Below are 17,600 nucleotides of genomic sequence, written 5' to 3'. Positions count from 1 at the left end.
TTTTGGTTGGAGCATGTAATCCATTCACGTTTAAGGTAATTATCAATATGTATGTTCCTATGACCATTTTCTTAATTGTTTTGGGTTTGTTTTTGTAGGCCCTTATCTTCTCTTGTGTTTCTCACTTAGAGAAGTTCCTTTAGCATTTTTTGTAGAGTTTGTTTGGTGTTGCTGAATTCTCTTAGCTTTTGCTTGTCTGTAAAGCTTTTGATTTCTCCATCAAATCTGAATGAGATCCTTGCCGGGTAGAGTAATCTTGGTTGTAGGTTCTTCCCTTTCATCACTTTAAATATGTCATGCCACCCCCTTCTGGTTTGTAGAGTTTCTGCCGAGAAATCCGCTAACCATATGGGAGTTCCCTTGTATGTTATTTGTCGTTTTTCCCTTGCTGCTTTCAATAATTTTTCTTTGTCTTTAATTTTTGCCAATTTGATTACTATGTGCCTTGGGGTGTTTCTCCTGGGTTTATCCTGTATTGGACTCTCTGCACTTCCTGGACTTGGGTGGCTATTTCCTTTCCCATGTTAGGGAAGTTTTCGACTATAATCACTTCAAATATTTTCTCAGGTCCTTTCTCTCTCTCTTCTCCTTCTGGGACCCCTATAATGCGAATGTTGTTGCGTTTAATGTCCCAGATGTCTCTTAAGCTGTCTTCATTTCTTTTCATTCTTTTTTCTTTATTCTGTTCTGCAGCAGTGAATTCCACCATTCTTCTTCCAGGTCACTTGTCCGTTCTTCTGCCTCAGTTATTCTGCTATTGATTCCTTGTAGTGTATTTTTCATTTCAGTTATTGTATTGTTCATCTCTGTTTGTTTGTTCTTTAATTCTTCTAGGTCTTTGTTAAACATTTCTTGCATCGTCTCGATCTTTGCCTCCATTCTTTTTCCAAGGTCCTGGATCATCTTCACTCTCATTATTCTGAATTTTTTTTCTGGAAGGTTGCCTATCTCCACTTCATTTAGTTGTTTTTCTGTGGTTTTATCTTGCTCCTTCATCTGATACATAGCCCTCTGCCTTTTCATCTTGTCTATCTTTCTGTGAATGTGGTTTTTTTCCTTGGGCTGCCGGATTCTAGTTCTCCTTGCTTCTGCTGTCTGCACTCTGGTGGATGAGGCTATCTAAGAGGTTTGTGCAAGTTTCCTGATGGAAGGGACTGGTGGTGGGTAGAGCTGCATGTTGCTCTGGTGGGCAGAGCTCAGTAAAACTTTAATCTGCTTGTCTGCTGATGGGTGGGGCTGGGTTCCCTCCCTGTTTGTTGTTTGGCCTGAGGCAACCCAACACTGGAGCTTATCCGGGCTCTTTGGTGGGGCTAATGGTGGATCTGGAAGGGCTCACTCCAAGGACTACTTCCCAGAACTTCTGCTGCCAGTGTCCTTGTCCTCATGGTGAGACACAGCCACCCCCCTACCTATTCAGGAGACCATCCAACACTAGCAGGTGGTCTGGCTCAGTCTCCTATGGGGTCACTGCTCCTTCCCTGGGTCCTGATGTGCACACTACTCTGTGTGTGCCCTCCAAGAGTGGAGTCTCCGTTTCCCCCTGTCCTGTCAAAGTCCTTCAATCAAATCCCACTAGGTTTCAAAGTCTGGGTCTCTAGGAATTCCTCCTCCTGTTGCCGGAACCCCCAGGTTGGGAAGCCTGACGTGGGCCTCAGAACCTTCACTCCAGTGGGTGGACTTCTGTGGTATGAATGTTCTCCAGTTTGTGAGTCACCCACCCAGCAGTTATGGGATTTTATTTTATTGTGATTGCGCCCCTCCTACCATCTCATTGTGGCTTCTCCTTTGTCTTTGGATGTAGGATATCTTTTCTGGTGAGTTCCAGTGTCTTCCTGTTGATGATTGTTCATCAGTTAGTTGTGATTCCGGTGCTCTTGCAAGAGGGAGTGAGAGCACATCCTTTTACTCCGCCATCTCGAACCAATCTCCCTTCCTGTTTTCTTCTGGGAGTTTTACAGTATCCAGTCTTACATTTAGTTCTTTAATCTATTTTGGGTTTATTTTTGTGTATGGTGTTAAAGAATGTTCTAATTTCATTATTTTACATGTAACTATCCAGTTTTCCCAGCACCACTTATTGAAGAGACTGTCTTTTTTCCATTGTATATTCTTGCCTCCTTTGTCATAGATTAGTTGACCATAGGTGTGTTGGTTTACCTCTGGGCTTTCTATCCTTTTCCACTGATCTATATTTCTCTTTTTGTGCGCCAGTACCGTACTGTCTTGATTACTGTAGCTTTGTAGTATAGTCTGAAGTCAGGGAGCCTGATTCTGCCAGCTCCATTTTTCTTTCTCAATATTGCTTTGGCTAATCCGGATCTTTTGTGTTTCCACACAAATTGTAAAATTTTTTGTTCTAATTCTGTTAAACATACCATTGATAATTTGATAGGGATTGCTTTGAATCTGTAGATTGTCTTGGGTAGTATAGTCATTTTGACAATATTGACTCTTCCAATCCAAGAACCCACTATATCTATCTGTTTGTATCATCTTTGATTTCTTTCATCAGTATCTTATAGTTTTGAGAGTACAGGTCTTTTGCCTCCTTAGGTAGGTTTATCCCTAGGTATTTTATCTCTCGTAATTTAGCATATTGCTTGGAATGAGACAGGATGTAACTAAATAAACATTAATAATATGATTTCACCTATCTTCGTGTGGGAGAAGAGACAGGAAAAGAACTTAGTTTTATTGAGTCCTTGCTATGTGCCCAGCAAAGTTAGGGATTTTTACCCAGGTTCTTCATTTAATCCTCAGGATACTATAAGATAGCTATTACTGACTCATTTCACAGATAAATAAGCTCAAAGAGACCAAATAATTTGCTTAAGACTAGATGTTACTAGTGGCAAAATTAGGACTCAAATCAAAGTAGACTCTCTAGCATAATGTTCTCAAGGTCCATCAACATTATCTCAAGTGGTAAGATTTCCTTCTTTTTATGGCCAGATAATATTCCATACCACATTTTCTTTGTCCATTCATCCATCCTTGGACACTTATGTTATTTCCATATACTGGCAATTGTAAATAATGCTGCAATGAACATGCGGGTATATATATCTTTTTAAGTTAGTGTTTTTGTTTTCTTTAGATAAATATGTAGGGTTGGAATAGTTGGATCATATGGTAATTCTATTTTTAATATTTTGGGGAACCTCCATACTGTTTTCCATAGTAGCTGCATAAATTTACATTCCCACCAACAGTGCACAAGTGTTCCCTTTTCTTCACATCCTCATCAACACTTATCTCTTGTCTTTTTGATAATAGCCATTCCAACAGGTGGTTTTGAGTTGTATTTCTCTGATGATTACTGATGTTGGGCACCCTTTTATGTACCCATTTCATGTATGTCTTCTTTGGAAAAATGTCTAATCAGGTCCTTGGCCCATTTTTAAATTGTTTTGTGTTTTTTTGTTTTTGTTTTTTGCTATTGAGTAGTATGAGTTCTTTATATGTTTAGATATTAACCCGTTATCAGCTATATGATTTGTAAATACTTTCTCCCATTCTGTAGGTTGCCTTTTCATTTTGTTGATGGTTTGCTTTGCTGTGTAGAGCTTTTTAGCTTGATGTAGTCCCATGTGTTTATTTTTGATTTTGTTGCCTTTGCTTTTGGTGTCAAATAAAAACAAATTGCTGCAAAGACTGACATCAGGGAGCTTACCACCTATGTTTTCTTCTAGGAATTTTATGGTTTCAGGGCTTATGTTCAAGTTTTTAATCCATTTGGGTTAATTTTTTGTATGGTGTTAGATAGTGGTCCAGTATCAATCTTTCACAGGTGGCTGTCCAATTTTCCTAACACCATTTTTGAAGAGACTGTCCTTTCCCTACTATATATTCTTGGCTCTTTTGTCATAAATTAAGTGACTGTATATGTGTAAGTTTCTTTCCAGGGATTTCTATTTTGTTCCATTGATCTATGTGTCTGTTTTTATGTCAGTACCATACTGTTTTGATTACTGCAGCTTTGCAATATAGTTTGGAATCAGGGAGTGTGACGCTTCCAACTTTGATCTTCTTTCTTAAGACTGCTTTGGCTTTTTGGGGTCTTTTGCAGTTCCATACACATTTCAGGATAGTTTGTTCTATTTCTGTGAAAAATATCATTGGAATTTTGATAGGGATTGCTTTGAATCTGTAGATTGCTTGGGTAATATGGAACTTTTCTTTCTCTTCATTTTTTCTTTTATTTGAGGAGTTTTCTGCTCAGCTCCTTTTCTCATCACCCTCAATTCCTTCACTGTGGGTATCTCCTAAAAGCTCTTTTCTTCTCATAAGTCAGTTAACTTATGTGTGCTCATGGAGTCACTATAGAAGATGCCCACGTTTGTGTTTTCAAAACTCTTTATCATCAGCTATTCCCTCCAACTCAAGGCCCAAATTAAAATTTTTAACTGTTTATAGGACATCTTCACTCAGATATGTCATTGTCCTCTCAAATGCAAAGTCAGAACTCTTAGAAAAAGAAAGACCTCAAAGAAAAACCACCTCAGTGTCTACTGTGGTCAAAGAAAATACCATAATTTTTAATCACCTAGTCTAGAAAACTTGAGACCATATCAGTTCCTTCTTTTCCTTCATTTGCCACACTAGATCAATATAATATCTCTTTTCCTGATAAATATTTATTAGACTTTTTCCTTTCTTTCCACTCCTCCTGCCAACAGGACTTCCTTTGACCCTTGTCTTGTTAATTCCACTCCTCTCATTTATCTGCAATTTATTTTCCTTTTATAAGATTCTTTATTTTCAGGCTAATTTTCCTAGAACTATACTCTCATCACAACACTCCCCTAGTAAAGATACTAAAGAGGCTCTCTAGGACATGGTTTGAAATTGAATTCAACATTATGAATTGCCTCGAATTAGTCTGCACCCTTTGTTTTTTACCTTCCTCACTCAAGGTATTTTCCACTTTCTTTCATGAGTCCACGAGCCATAGACAATATGTTAATATTCAGCTTCATTCCATTATTAGTGTGATATCTTTCATCTGAAGGGTCTACCTTAGTTCTCTGGCAATATAAATTCTTAATGCTCCCTGTCCTCTGGAAGTTTTCTCCTGATGCTCAAGATAGCATTGATTTTTTTCCCATCTCTGAATTATTATTATGCCTATCAATAATACAAATAATTATATTTGAAAAATATATCATGTGTTTGCTCTGATTTAACCTCCCTTGGTTTTATGTGTACCCTCCACTCCTCCTTCCCCAACCAGTTTAATTACAAGCATCTTAAAGGCTGAGATTATCCTTATGCTCTATTTGCATCTATCATAGCAATGAAACGTAGTAAAGTACTCAGAATGTAATTGTGAATCGATTAATTTAATTAATGTTTAACATGAAATCTTATCTCCCACTCCCATAGAATGTTTAACAGGATTGCTCCAAAATGAAAAAACAAATATGACAGGCATACCTTGGAGATGTGGGTTCAGTTTCAAACCACCGCAATAAAATGAATACTGCAGTAAAGTGAGTCACACAAACTTTTTGCTTTCCCAGTGGGTGTAAAAGTTATTTTTACACTATACTGTAGTCTATTAAGTGTGCAATAGCATTATGTCTAAAAAAAAGACTGTGCATACCTTAATTAAAAAATACTTTATTTCTCAAAAAATGCTAACCATCACCAGAGCCTTCAACAAATCATAATCTTTTTGCTGGTGGAGGGTTTGAAATATTGCAAGAATTACTAAAATGTGACACAGAGACATGAAGTTGAGCAAATGCTGTTAGAAAAACGGCTCTGACAAACCTGCTTGACAAAGGGTTGCTACAAACCTTCAGTTTGTAAATTGAAGCACAATAAAGTGAGGCATAATAAAATGAGGTATGCCTTTAATTGGATAGCTGGGTGGTATCAAATTAAATCAAGAAAATAAAAATTAAATTTTTAGGAACTAAGGCGAATACTATTATAATGGAACATTTATATTCACCTATAGTTTGGATCCAGGATCTTCACACGAAACACATACATTCCGGAATGGTCCAAGGGCCAAACTAAATGGTTACGGTTAGACTTGTTGATAATCTCATATGGTTGATTTAAGTCTCCTGGTTTTCCAATAGCATAAGAAAAACAGTGCTTATAGTTCTGAGTAGAAAACAAAGACAAAAACCTTTAGGTCATTAGCTGACTTTAATATACAAAATTATATACTCATATATTTATTTTGGAAAATTATTTAGAGATATAATAGTTATTCCTATCTCTTCTATCATTTTAGTGTAGTATAGTATTTTTAGAGGCTATCTTGGGTTCAAGTTTGATAAAAAGTGAAGCTTAGTGAAAGAAAATGCTGTGTTTATTTATTTGCAAACAATAATACATTAGGGTGTTGAGAATCTGTAAGCATTTAATTTCCCTAAATTGAAAACCACAAAATCCTTCAAGGATGCTTAATTTGGGACAGACACTATTTTGATCATAAGGTATGGATACAGTAGTCAAATCTTCTCCTAAGACTTTTATTTATCCCTATTACCACTACTGTCTCTCTGTGGGTCTCATTTATTTATCTCCTGTTCCAGTGGTATTTATTTCTTTTTCTTTCCTTCATATTCTCCCTACATTTTGACATTTTTCAGTATGCAGATATTGTATTCTTTCTTAACTCTACTTGGTTTTGGAGATAATCAGGACAGTTCATATAGTTCCCTTATTTGGCTATGTGATCTGGTATACATAGAAGTCCCTTATATAGCTCTCTCATTTTACCTTTATTTATATATACTCCAGTATTTACCCTCCTGTTTGAAAATTTTTTTTGAAGGTGAATATTGCCTTCACACTGAAAATTCCTCTACTTTCCTTCTTAACAGGTCATTTTCTTTTACATAGGTGAATCATTCCATAATTATATTTTAATTATAAGTCCCATCCCTAAAACTCTTAATGATTTTTTACAATTTCATGAAGTGTTACTGTATGTCTTGATAAACTGCAAAATAATTCTTCTATCTCTCTCCTTTATCACATTTATTATTATTTCTTCCCTTTGTCTACCTTTCTACTACTGCACTCTCTGGCACATTTATAAAGCAATATGTTAGGTGTACATTAATGAAAAGCAAGTAAGAGACTCATCATTATTATTTTTTTCTTTTGAACATCAAAAAATTCATTTCTACCTTTATTTGTATGTAAGTACTTGTTTATTTATTTTTGAGATATAATTGACCTATAACATTATATTAATTTCAGGTATACAATGTAATAATTCAATATTTGCATATAGTGTGAAATGATAACCACAATATGTCTAGTTAACATCTATCACCATACATAGTTACATTTTTTTTCTTATGATGAGAACTTCTAAGATCTGCTCTCTTAGCAACTTTCAAACATACAATACTGTATTATTAAATACAGTCACCATGCTGTACATTGCACGCCAATGACATTTTATGACTGTAAGTTTGTACGTTTTGACCACCTTCACCCATTTCACCCCCTACCTGTGGCAACCAATCAGTTTTTGATGTACCCTAACTTGAAAACATGATATGTCTTATTATTATTATTTTTTTGTTGGTGGAGTTTCTCGTAGGCCAACACGGGCCTGGGAACTTCTTGTTCTACCAAGTGAGTTAATACATGAAACCATGAACTTAATTGAAAGAATATGTGGCACATACTAAATATGTGCAGGAACTGGACACATATCCTCACAGCAATGTATTGCTGATAAGGACACATTCATCTTCTATCATTACAAGTATTTTTTGTGTATAGGCACCTGGGAATATTTATATTGTTTCCAACTTTCTACCTAGTTATTTCCTAATGTGAAAGATGATTCCCACTGATTGTTGCTCCTATTTTTGTGTCATGCCTGATATTTCCTATTGTAGTAACAGACTTTTTTTTTTCCAATTATTGTGTTTTTCCCTTTTCTTTTTAAGTTGAAAGCCCACTTGATCAAGCTATATAGCCTCTAAGAAAACACGTCAGCCCTGACCTCATGAATTACAATTCTTTTTTTTTAACATCTTTATTGGAGTATAATTGCTTTACAATTGTGTGTTAGTTTCTGCTTTATAATAAAGTGAATCAGCTATACATATACATATATCCCCATATCTCCTCCCTCTTGTGTCTCCCTCCCACCCTCCCTATCCTATCCCTCTAGATGGTCACAAAGCACCGAGCTGATCTCCCTGTGCTATGTGGCTGCTTCCCACTAGCTATCTATTTTACATTTGGTAGTATATATATGTCCATGCCACTCTCTCTCTTAGTCCCATCTTACCCTTCTCCCTCTCCATGTCCTCAAGTCCATTCTTTATGTCTGCATCTTTATTCCTGTCCTGCCCCTAGGTTTTTCAGAACCTTTTTTTTTTTAGATTCCATATATATGTGTTAGCATATGGTGTTTTTTTTTCTATTACAATAGCCAGGACATGGAAGCAACCTAAATGTCCATGAACAGATGAATGCATAAAGAAGATGTGGCACATATATACAATGGAATACTACTCAGCCATAAAAAGAAACAAAATTGAGTTATTTGTAGTGAGGTGGATGGACCTAGAGTCTGTCATACAGAGTGAAGTAAGTCAGAAAGAGAAATACAATTCATCTTTAGCCAAGGACATCTCGGATTACTATGTCAGTCATGTCCAGAAACTCAACTCACATCCTGAGTTATAAGTATGTAGCCAGCCATTCATAACCCACATTCTCCCTTTCCTTCTCAAACTCCAACATTAAGTTGGAAGAACCTGTGAAAATGCCACTTTTGTTTATGAGTCCTTCAGATTTTCTCTTGAGAATTTACAGTCTCTAGAGCTACTTCGCAGATTTTTATGCAAGTGTCATTCATCCTTGTAGAATCAGGACTATGTAGCAATTGGAAGGCTATTTCATTTCAGGTATATGTTTCAGGAAGAGAGCACCTCTGATTGCCATGTTGAATAAATATACAGTGACACTCTTCAGTAAGCATAGCCTTACTCACTAGGACATAAATAGTCTTTGCAGGTACCTGCCTTCTACTATATTCAGACTCCAGACTGAATCCACCCTTTTAGTTGTGAGCTTTTTGTCTCTCATATGGTAGAACTGAACACTTAGGGCCTGGTGTGGGCACTCCAGAATCTTTACAGAATGTAAGCCACTACTTCAATGTTTCTTAAATGTGGTCCCCAGATCAGCAGTATCAGCATCACCTGGGAACTTGTTAGAAATGCAAATTCGGGGGCTTAGCCCCAGATCTAATGAATCAGAAACTTTGGAGGTAGGACCCAGAGATCTGTTTTAGCAAGTCCTCTAGGTGATTCTGATGTCACCTCGAGGTGATTCTAAAATTTGAGAACTACTGCACTGTATCATACCGATTGAGGCAATCTCCATGACTGTTAATTATCAGGTAGCTCATTCCTTCCTAGGAGTATGTTATTTTGTCATATCTTATAACATTTGGGTGCCCTTTGTGAGATTCTGTGTAAGAGGGTCACTTACATTTACCCTCAACCCCAGATTCTTGGATGTCCTTCAACAAGAAGTTAGAAGGGTAAGTTTTGTTCTTAACGGATTCCATTACTAGTTTACTTCCTTATGATTTTTTAAATAGCAGAATAATACTGTTTGTAATAGGTGGGTGACCTATAATTAATGAATTAGTTCCACAAATATTTATTGAGCACCCGTAATGGGTTAGATGCTGGGGATACACCAGTGAACAAAACAAATAAAATTCCCTCCCCTTATGGAGCCTACATTTCAGTTGGGGATCCAGATAATAAACAGGATAAGTAAATAGACTATATAATGTGTCAGAGAGTTATAAATGCTAATGACATTAAAGAAAATAGGGAAGGGAGATAGCAACTGTCACGGGGTGATGTTTAACTTTTTCGGTAGAGTGGCCAGGGAAGTCTTCATTGATAAGTTGATTTTCAAGTAAAGACCTGAAGAAAGGCATTAGCTAGTCATGATGGGGGTGCGGTGGGGATGGGGTGCAGGGAGTCCTGCTGGCTTTGTCATAACTCTAAGTGACATGGGAGCCATCACATGGTTTTGAGCAGAAGAGTGGCACGTTCTGATTTATGTCTTAGTAGGATCAGTCTTGGTGCTGTGTTGTGGATGGATTCATGGCAGGCAAGCCCGAAGCAGGGAAACCATTTAGGATGCTATGGTTATAACCCAGATGGTTGGTGATGGTGGCTTGAAACAGTATGGTGGCAGTTGGGGTGGCACAGGGTGACCAAATTCACAATATGCTTTGAAGAAAGAGCCAACAAGATTTGCTGAAAGACCAAATGTGGAGCATAAGATGACATTTAGCTTTTATCCTGAGCAAACTGGGAGGATGGAATTTTTATTAACTGAGGTGGGAAAGAATGTTGGGGGAGTATGTCTGGAGGGTGGATATCAGAAACTCAGTTTCAGACATGTTAAGTTTGAAGCATCATCAGTTTTCTTGTTTGTTGGAATATTCCCATCAGTAAACATGTGGTTATTTTTCTCAATTATTAAAAAAAAAAAAAGACCCTTTCTTCAACCCATTGCTCTCCAGCCACTACACTATTTCTCTCCTTACTGCAAAACTCCTCTGCAGAGACTATTCTTGTCTATTCTTGCTGCTTTGAGTTCTTTTTTTCCATACTAATTAAACCCACTTCAGTAGGGTTTTGTCTCTCACTATCCTACGAAAACTGATCCTGTCAAGGTTACCTGTTACCTCCCTGCTGCTGAAGTAAATGATCAAGTTTCAATCCTCATCATAGTTGACCTATCTTAGTAGTGAATTTAGCACACTTGATCCCTCCCTCCTTCTGGTGAGACTTGCTTTACATGAGGTCCAAAACATCATACTTGCCTGGATCTTCTCTTGCTTCTTGGATTATTCCTTTTTCACCTCCTTTGCCTCTCCTCATTTCCCCCATCTCTAAATACTGAAATGACCCAAGATTTAGTCCTTTTCTTTTTACACCTATATCAGGGGTTCATAACCTCATAGTGAGTGTGTATAAATATATAAAAATAGATTTTAAAATATATATAAAGTTGTATTTTATTTTTATATGGGCCCCTTTGGCAATCTGGTGAAGCCTATGGACTACTATGGGCCCCTCTCAGAATAATGTTTTTAAAAATAATAACATAAAATAGATCGCATTACAAGGGAAACTAGTTATAAGGAATTTTAGTTGTCAAAATATTGAAAACAATATGGCAACATGTTGCACATTCTAAAATATGTGCTTCTTTAAATAAAATTAGATAGAAGGGTCTTGCCCCAGGTCTAATAGCTACCATAATTTTCTTGATAAAGTAGAAAGCAAGTTCATTAGATAAGAACGAGGATGGGGGAAGAGGAGAAAGCATGCAATAACTATTTATGAGAGGGGAAGAGAGAATGAGGTAAAGAAGTATTTGTTGGGCAGTATTATGGGACCATTTTAATCATGAGATGAAAGTGAAACAAGTCAGCATGGGTATGTTTTTCTCTGGCCACAGTCAGGTGCTAAGGTGGACAGTTGAACTTAACTAAGGTTGTGATTTAGCTATGCAAACATAAAGAAGTGGGGGGGGGCAAAAGAATTGAGGGTCATATTAATAGAGTGATATGACTATTGACTGTGGAATTTAAGCCAGATAAAGAGGGAAAAGAGAACCGGGGGTGGGGTGAGGATGGTAGGATCAATGAATTGAAGGTTATGTTGAGCTGGAAGAATTGTTCAAAGGATTGTTGGAGTAAAGCTCCTAGAATAATGTTACTAGGAAGATAGGGAGTGGTGGATGGAAAATGGATGGTTTGGAGTTGGGAATGCAGAGGGAGATACATATCGTTTGTATATATATCTCTATCTTGACATGTATAGGTTCTGACGTAGAAGCAAAATAACATTCTTATTGCAGGGTTTACATTTTACAGGCTGAAGTACCTTATATGTCACATTTTATTCATGAGATATGATTTGATTTGCCAAATAACATAAATTAATTTCAATTTAAGAAAATTCACTTGAAAACAATATAGGATTGATAACTGATATTCAGAAATGATCTTTTAGTTACACAAGATTGAAACTTCAGGCAGTCTTTAGAAAGACTCAGTCTCAATGCTTTAACATGTTTGTCAGATATTTAATAATCTGCAAACAGATTTTCAGAAGAGAAAATTAAAACAAAATTGTTAGCAATGCAGGGGCAACAGAAGATCAAATAGAATTAAGATGAAGCATTTTGGAAATCATAATATAATCCAATAGAAAAATTGGATTTGATTTACAAAATCAAATTTAAACCCAAAGTGTTTCCATTAAGCACTTAATACTAAAATGCCAAGTTAGTTATTATAAATAAACAATTTGCAAGGTAATATTTTTCTTACCTCAGGTCCCCAGGCTTCTTCTAACGGGAGGCGCTTGTTAAGCTCAGTCATTGACTTCCATGTCTGAGCTTCGTGCAAACAGCCACTCTGTCAAAAGGTTTTATATATATAGAAAGGTTTTATATATATATATATATATATATATATATGTGTTTTACATATCAATTTATTTCTAAGTATTTAATATAGTTTAGTGCTGTTGAAAATTATATATCTAATTTTTAAATTATTTAAATGTTTGCTGATATACAGAAAAACAATGGACTTTTGTATATTGACCTTGTACAGAGAGAACTTCTTAAACTCACTTATTAACTTTGTTTCAGATGAACAACCATGTTATCTGTGAATATGAGTTTCATTTCTTCCTTTCCAATCCTTACACTTTTAATTTATTTGTATTGTTTATTGTTTACCTTATTACAGACATCAAGAACAATGTTGTATAGAAATGGTTAGAACATGCCTCCTTGTTTCATTCCTGATTTCAGAGGGAAGGCTTTCACATTTTCACCATTAAGAATGATGTTTTATACAGGTTTTTTGTATTGACATTTTATTAGGTTAAGGAAGTTACCATTTATTTATAATTTTCTAAGATGTATTTAAAAAATAATGTTATGTATGGGTGATAAATTTTTAATCAGATGACTTTTCATCAACTGTTGTAATAATCTTATGCCTTTTCTTATTTATAATGTTAATATAGTGGATTACTTTGATTTTCAAATATCCCCAATGCTTAATTTATGAAATAAAGAAAACTTGGCCTGGATGGATTATTATTATTATTTTATTTATTTGTTTTTATTTTTGGCTGTGTTGGGTCTTTGTTGCTGTGCGTGGGCTTTCTCTAGTGGCGGCGAGTGGGGGCTACTATTCCTTGGAGTGCGCAGACTTACTGTCGTGGCTTCTCTTGTTGCGGAGCACGGGCTCTAGGCATGTGGGCTTCAGTAGTTGTGGCTCGTGGGCTCTAGAGCGCAGGCTCAGTAGTTGTGGTGCATAGGCTTAGCTGCCCCGTGACATGTGGGAACTTCCCGGGCCAGGGCTCGAACCTGTGACCCTGCATTGGCAGGTGGATTCTTAACCACTGGGCCACCAGGGAAGCCCTGGATTATTTTTTAATAAGTTGCTGTATTTGATTTGCTAGAATTTTGTTCAGGTGTTTTGTATCTATGGTTATGAGTCATATTGGCTCATCATTCTCTTCTCTTAAGGTCCTCATCAAGTCCTCCTGGATTCACAAAATAGTTGAAAGTGTTTCCTCCCACCCTTATACTCTGGAAGAGTTTTTATAAGGCTGAAGTAAAATTTTTCTTAAATATTTGGTAGACTTCGTCAGGAAAGCCATCTGAGATTAGACTTTTCTATTTTTTGGAGGGGGGGAATACAAGAAATTTTGGTGTATTTTTCAAGGCATTTGTCCATTGCCAAATTTGTTGATATAAATTTGTTTATAATAACCTCTATTATCTGGATTATAAAATGGTGATATTTCAATTCTATTTTTTCATTTGTCAACTGGAATAATTTTATAAAGAGATGCTTCCCCTCATCTACTGTTTGTTTGTCCATTGGTAGAGTTCATTTGAAGAAAATAGGATAAATATTTGTTTCTCTTTATTTACCAGTTTTCAAAATAAGGAATTGGTTTCCTATCATTCTGTAAAGGTGATTTTAAAAGAAAATCATGCATTCATCGATTTAATATATTTAATGAGTTTTACTCCATTGCAATAATTATTCTCCAGGAAGCTCAAACTGTCCCATCTTTGGCCAGTAGAAATCTCTTGATGTTGATTTATGATTACTTTTATTTATTTATTTTTAATTAATTTAGTTTATTTTTGGCTGTGTTGGGTCTTTGTTGCTACGTGCAGGTTTTCTCGAGTTGTGGTGAGTGGGGGCTACTGTTCGTTGTGGTGTGCGGGCTTCTCATTGTGGTGGCTTCTCTTGTCGTGGAGCACGGGCTCCAGGCATGCAGGCTCAGTAGCTGTGGCTCACAGGCTCTAGAATGCAGGCTCAGTAGTTGTGGCACAGAGGCTTAGGTGCTCCGCGGCATGCGGGATCTTCCCGGACGAGGGCTCGAACCCATGTTCCTTGCATTGGCAGGCGGATTCTTAACCACTGCGCCATCAGGGAAGCCCGATTTCTGCTTACTTTTAAATGACTCTAGCAGTCCGTGATACTTCCTTGCTATTGGGTATGCCAAACTATTCTAGGCTCATCTTGTACATTTCTTCCTTCAGGCGTGGAATCAGCAATTTATCTAAGAATGCCCAGTACGTTTAGTGGGAAACGGTATTTCAAAACAACAATCTGGCTACTAAGTATACTTTCAGCTACTGATTAGTTATGTTTCTAAGATTTTAACGGTCAGAATAGGAAAATTTTATCTATCTCTCTATTTGATTAATAAATTTATATCCAGAGCAATATCCAATACCTCATGAGTTCATATTGAGTCCTATTCGAATTCAAGATTTTTGTCTAACTTCTTCTATCTTAACATATGTATCTTCTTGCTTTTACAACAAAACACTTTGTGAGGAATGGTGGTATTAGAAAATGTCATTATTACATATTTGTTTTATCTCACATTATACACCTCAAAACTTTAGAAAAACAATACAAATATTATCACCAGTGTCATGATTACTGAAAACACTTATACTTTTCCCTTGTATATGCTCTTCACATTCTCCTATCATATTTTATAATTGTACTAGATCTACATTGTCAGAGAATACACCCATTATATATTACATTCTAACCCATTTAACCCTCATTTTGTTTTAGTCTTGTAAGTAACTATATACTATATTATAATGCTTCCTCCTAGTCCTTATGCTGATTTCTCTTTAGTATTTTTGATTTTCTGAAGCTTCTTACTTAGTAAATTACCCAGGGAGGGCTCCTGGGAACAATATTATCAGAGCTTTCTACATACTGATAGCAGTTTGTGCCATTTACAGTGTAATCAGTTTTGCTGGATGTAAAATCCTTGGCTTGTATTTATTTTCCTTTAGTATCTTAAATATTTGACTCCACTTTCTCCTGGCATACAACACTGCTATAAAATGTCTGATGATAATTTAATTTTCCTTATAAATTTCTTGCTTTTTTGCTTATATGCCCACATGGGTTGGCTATTCTGAACTATATGGTATGTTCTTTCAATAAGAAGTTTGAAAAATTTTTTTTTCGGGGGGGTTGGTTGTGTTTTGTTGAGTTACTAGTATTTGTTTTGTTCCTTTGCCTTGGTTCTCCTTTTTCAGGAATTCCATTTATTCTTTGCCTATCCTCAATATTTGTCACTTTCTCTCCAATCATTTTTATTTCACCCTTCATTTCTTTCTTAAAATTTTTTCCTCTTTTAATTTCATGTATCTTGTAAGACATTATCTGTTGTTCACCTTCATTTTTTAAAATGCTATTTCTATTGTATTCAGAATTTTAGGTTTGGGAATTATTTTCCTTCGGTAACTTAAAAATATTTTTCTTCAAAGACTTCTGGTTTTTATTGTTTCTATTGAGAAATCAGCTTTAAATCTTATAGTTACTTTTTTGAAGGTAAGTTATCTTTTTTGCTCTGAATACTTTAAAGATTTTTCTCTTTGTTTTTGATTTTGGAAATTTTACTGTGATGTTTTTGGATGCAGATTACTTTTTCTGTGCCTTGATGTCTTTCACCAGTTTTGGAAAATGTTGCTTCTGACCAACACTCTCTCTTCTCTTTTTTTAGGACTCCAGTTCTTAGATCTTAGCTTTGGATCTCCTTTATGTTCTTTTTCTATATTTTAAATCAGTTTATCTCTTATGTGTAATTCTGGATATTTCCCTCTGACCTCTCTTCTAGACGGCTAATTCTCTTTTCAGTGATCACTTCCAATAGTTGAGTTCATACTTCCAGTTATTGCAATTTTAATTTTTTTTCTGGAAGTGATTAGTAGCTCAGATATAGGCATGGATAAGGCAGAAAAAATTAATGTTTAAAGTTGCATAACACTAAACAAGAACAATACCAGGGAAAGTGACATATAGGCATTGGGAAGACAATAGCTGAAGGACTGAACTGTGGAGCTCAAGTTAGATAGGCAAAGAAGAGAAGAAAAATGGGAGAAGCAGAGGGTTTCTCTAGGATATCTAGAGATATCTAGATTGTGTGAGAAAAAGAGGCAGAGGAATAGTGGGAAAGAGAGAGCTAAAGGGTCCAGAGACTGAAATTTTCGCATTTAAATGTAATTTTAATAGGAGGAGCTATATTGGTCAGCTTTGCTGCAATAAAAACTCCAACCCTCAGGGGTTTTACACATTAAAATTTAATTCTTGATCACACATAATCCAATGCAGATGTCCCTGGTTAAATGGCTCCTATGGATGACTCTCCTCAAAACAGTAGATTAAAAACTCAGACTTTTAAAAATCTAGTGGCTTCTTGAAGTCCCGTATCCCCTTCATCCAGTTCACATCTACTCCATCTTTAATCGTTGCTGTAATATATTGACATGTGAAGGAAGATGGGAAGCATGGAGGTGCATGTGAAGTTCTTAAGTACTTCATCCTGGACACATATCACTTCTGCTCATACTCCAGTGATAAGAATCAGTCACATGGCCTGACTTAGTTGTGAATGAGGCAGGAATGTGTGATGGGATAGATTTGTTTGGTCACATAATTGCAGTAATGTGGAGGGGAGTAGCAGGTGGAATTCAGGTCTCTTTGTTGTCACCCACGTAGGTTCTACTTCTTGGAGCATGAAGGTCTCTGGTACATGAGAAAGTTACTTTGGAAGGAGTCATCCCTGGTTTTGTATGAGATCTCTGACAAATCTCAGGAATCAATGCTGGTAACTTCTAGAGAGGCTCCATCATGATGGGAGGCCCTCAAGGGCAAAAAGCCCCACATAGAAGGGATGGGAGTGAACTGTGGTGATTTGGAGCAGGAAGGCCTTTCTGCTGTGGCCTGCAAAGTGAACAGGAAGAATAAAGGGGATTCACTGTGGAGGCTGAGAATGACCAGTCATGGAGGATGAAGGAAAACCAGGAGAGTGTGGGGACAGTGAAGCCACGGTCAGTGGGTCAAATGCTGCAAAGAAGTCAAAGTGAGATGAAGCCTAGAGTGTGTCCATTTGATTTAGCACAAATGTGATGAATGTCTGAGAGTGAAATGCAGGCCCATAAATAATCAAACATTAAATACAATGTGGAGAGAAAATAAAATATTAATCAAT

The 17,600-nt window shown here is 36.4% G+C and overlaps 1 protein-coding gene across 1 annotated transcript in view; it reads right to left on the bottom strand.

The window, feature by feature from the left end:
* Window positions 1-17,600, bottom strand: part of CATSPERE (catsper channel auxiliary subunit epsilon) — a 241,820-nt gene that overhangs the window by 12,691 nt on the left and 211,529 nt on the right. Inside the window, exons 19-20 of the mRNA XM_033414427.2 lie at window positions 12,368-12,454; window positions 5,960-6,117 (exon numbers count right to left, since the gene is read on the bottom strand). Of these exons, the coding sequence (XP_033270318.2) occupies window positions 5,960-6,117; window positions 12,368-12,454 (245 nt within the window). The remainder of the gene's footprint in view (window positions 1-5,959; window positions 6,118-12,367; window positions 12,455-17,600) is intronic.

The sequence above is a fragment of the Orcinus orca genome, chromosome 1 (assembly GCF_937001465.1).
Source record: "Orcinus orca chromosome 1, mOrcOrc1.1, whole genome shotgun sequence".
NCBI lineage: Eukaryota > Metazoa > Chordata > Mammalia > Artiodactyla > Delphinidae > Orcinus > Orcinus orca.
This window is presented reverse-complemented; position numbering and strand designations above follow the sequence as displayed.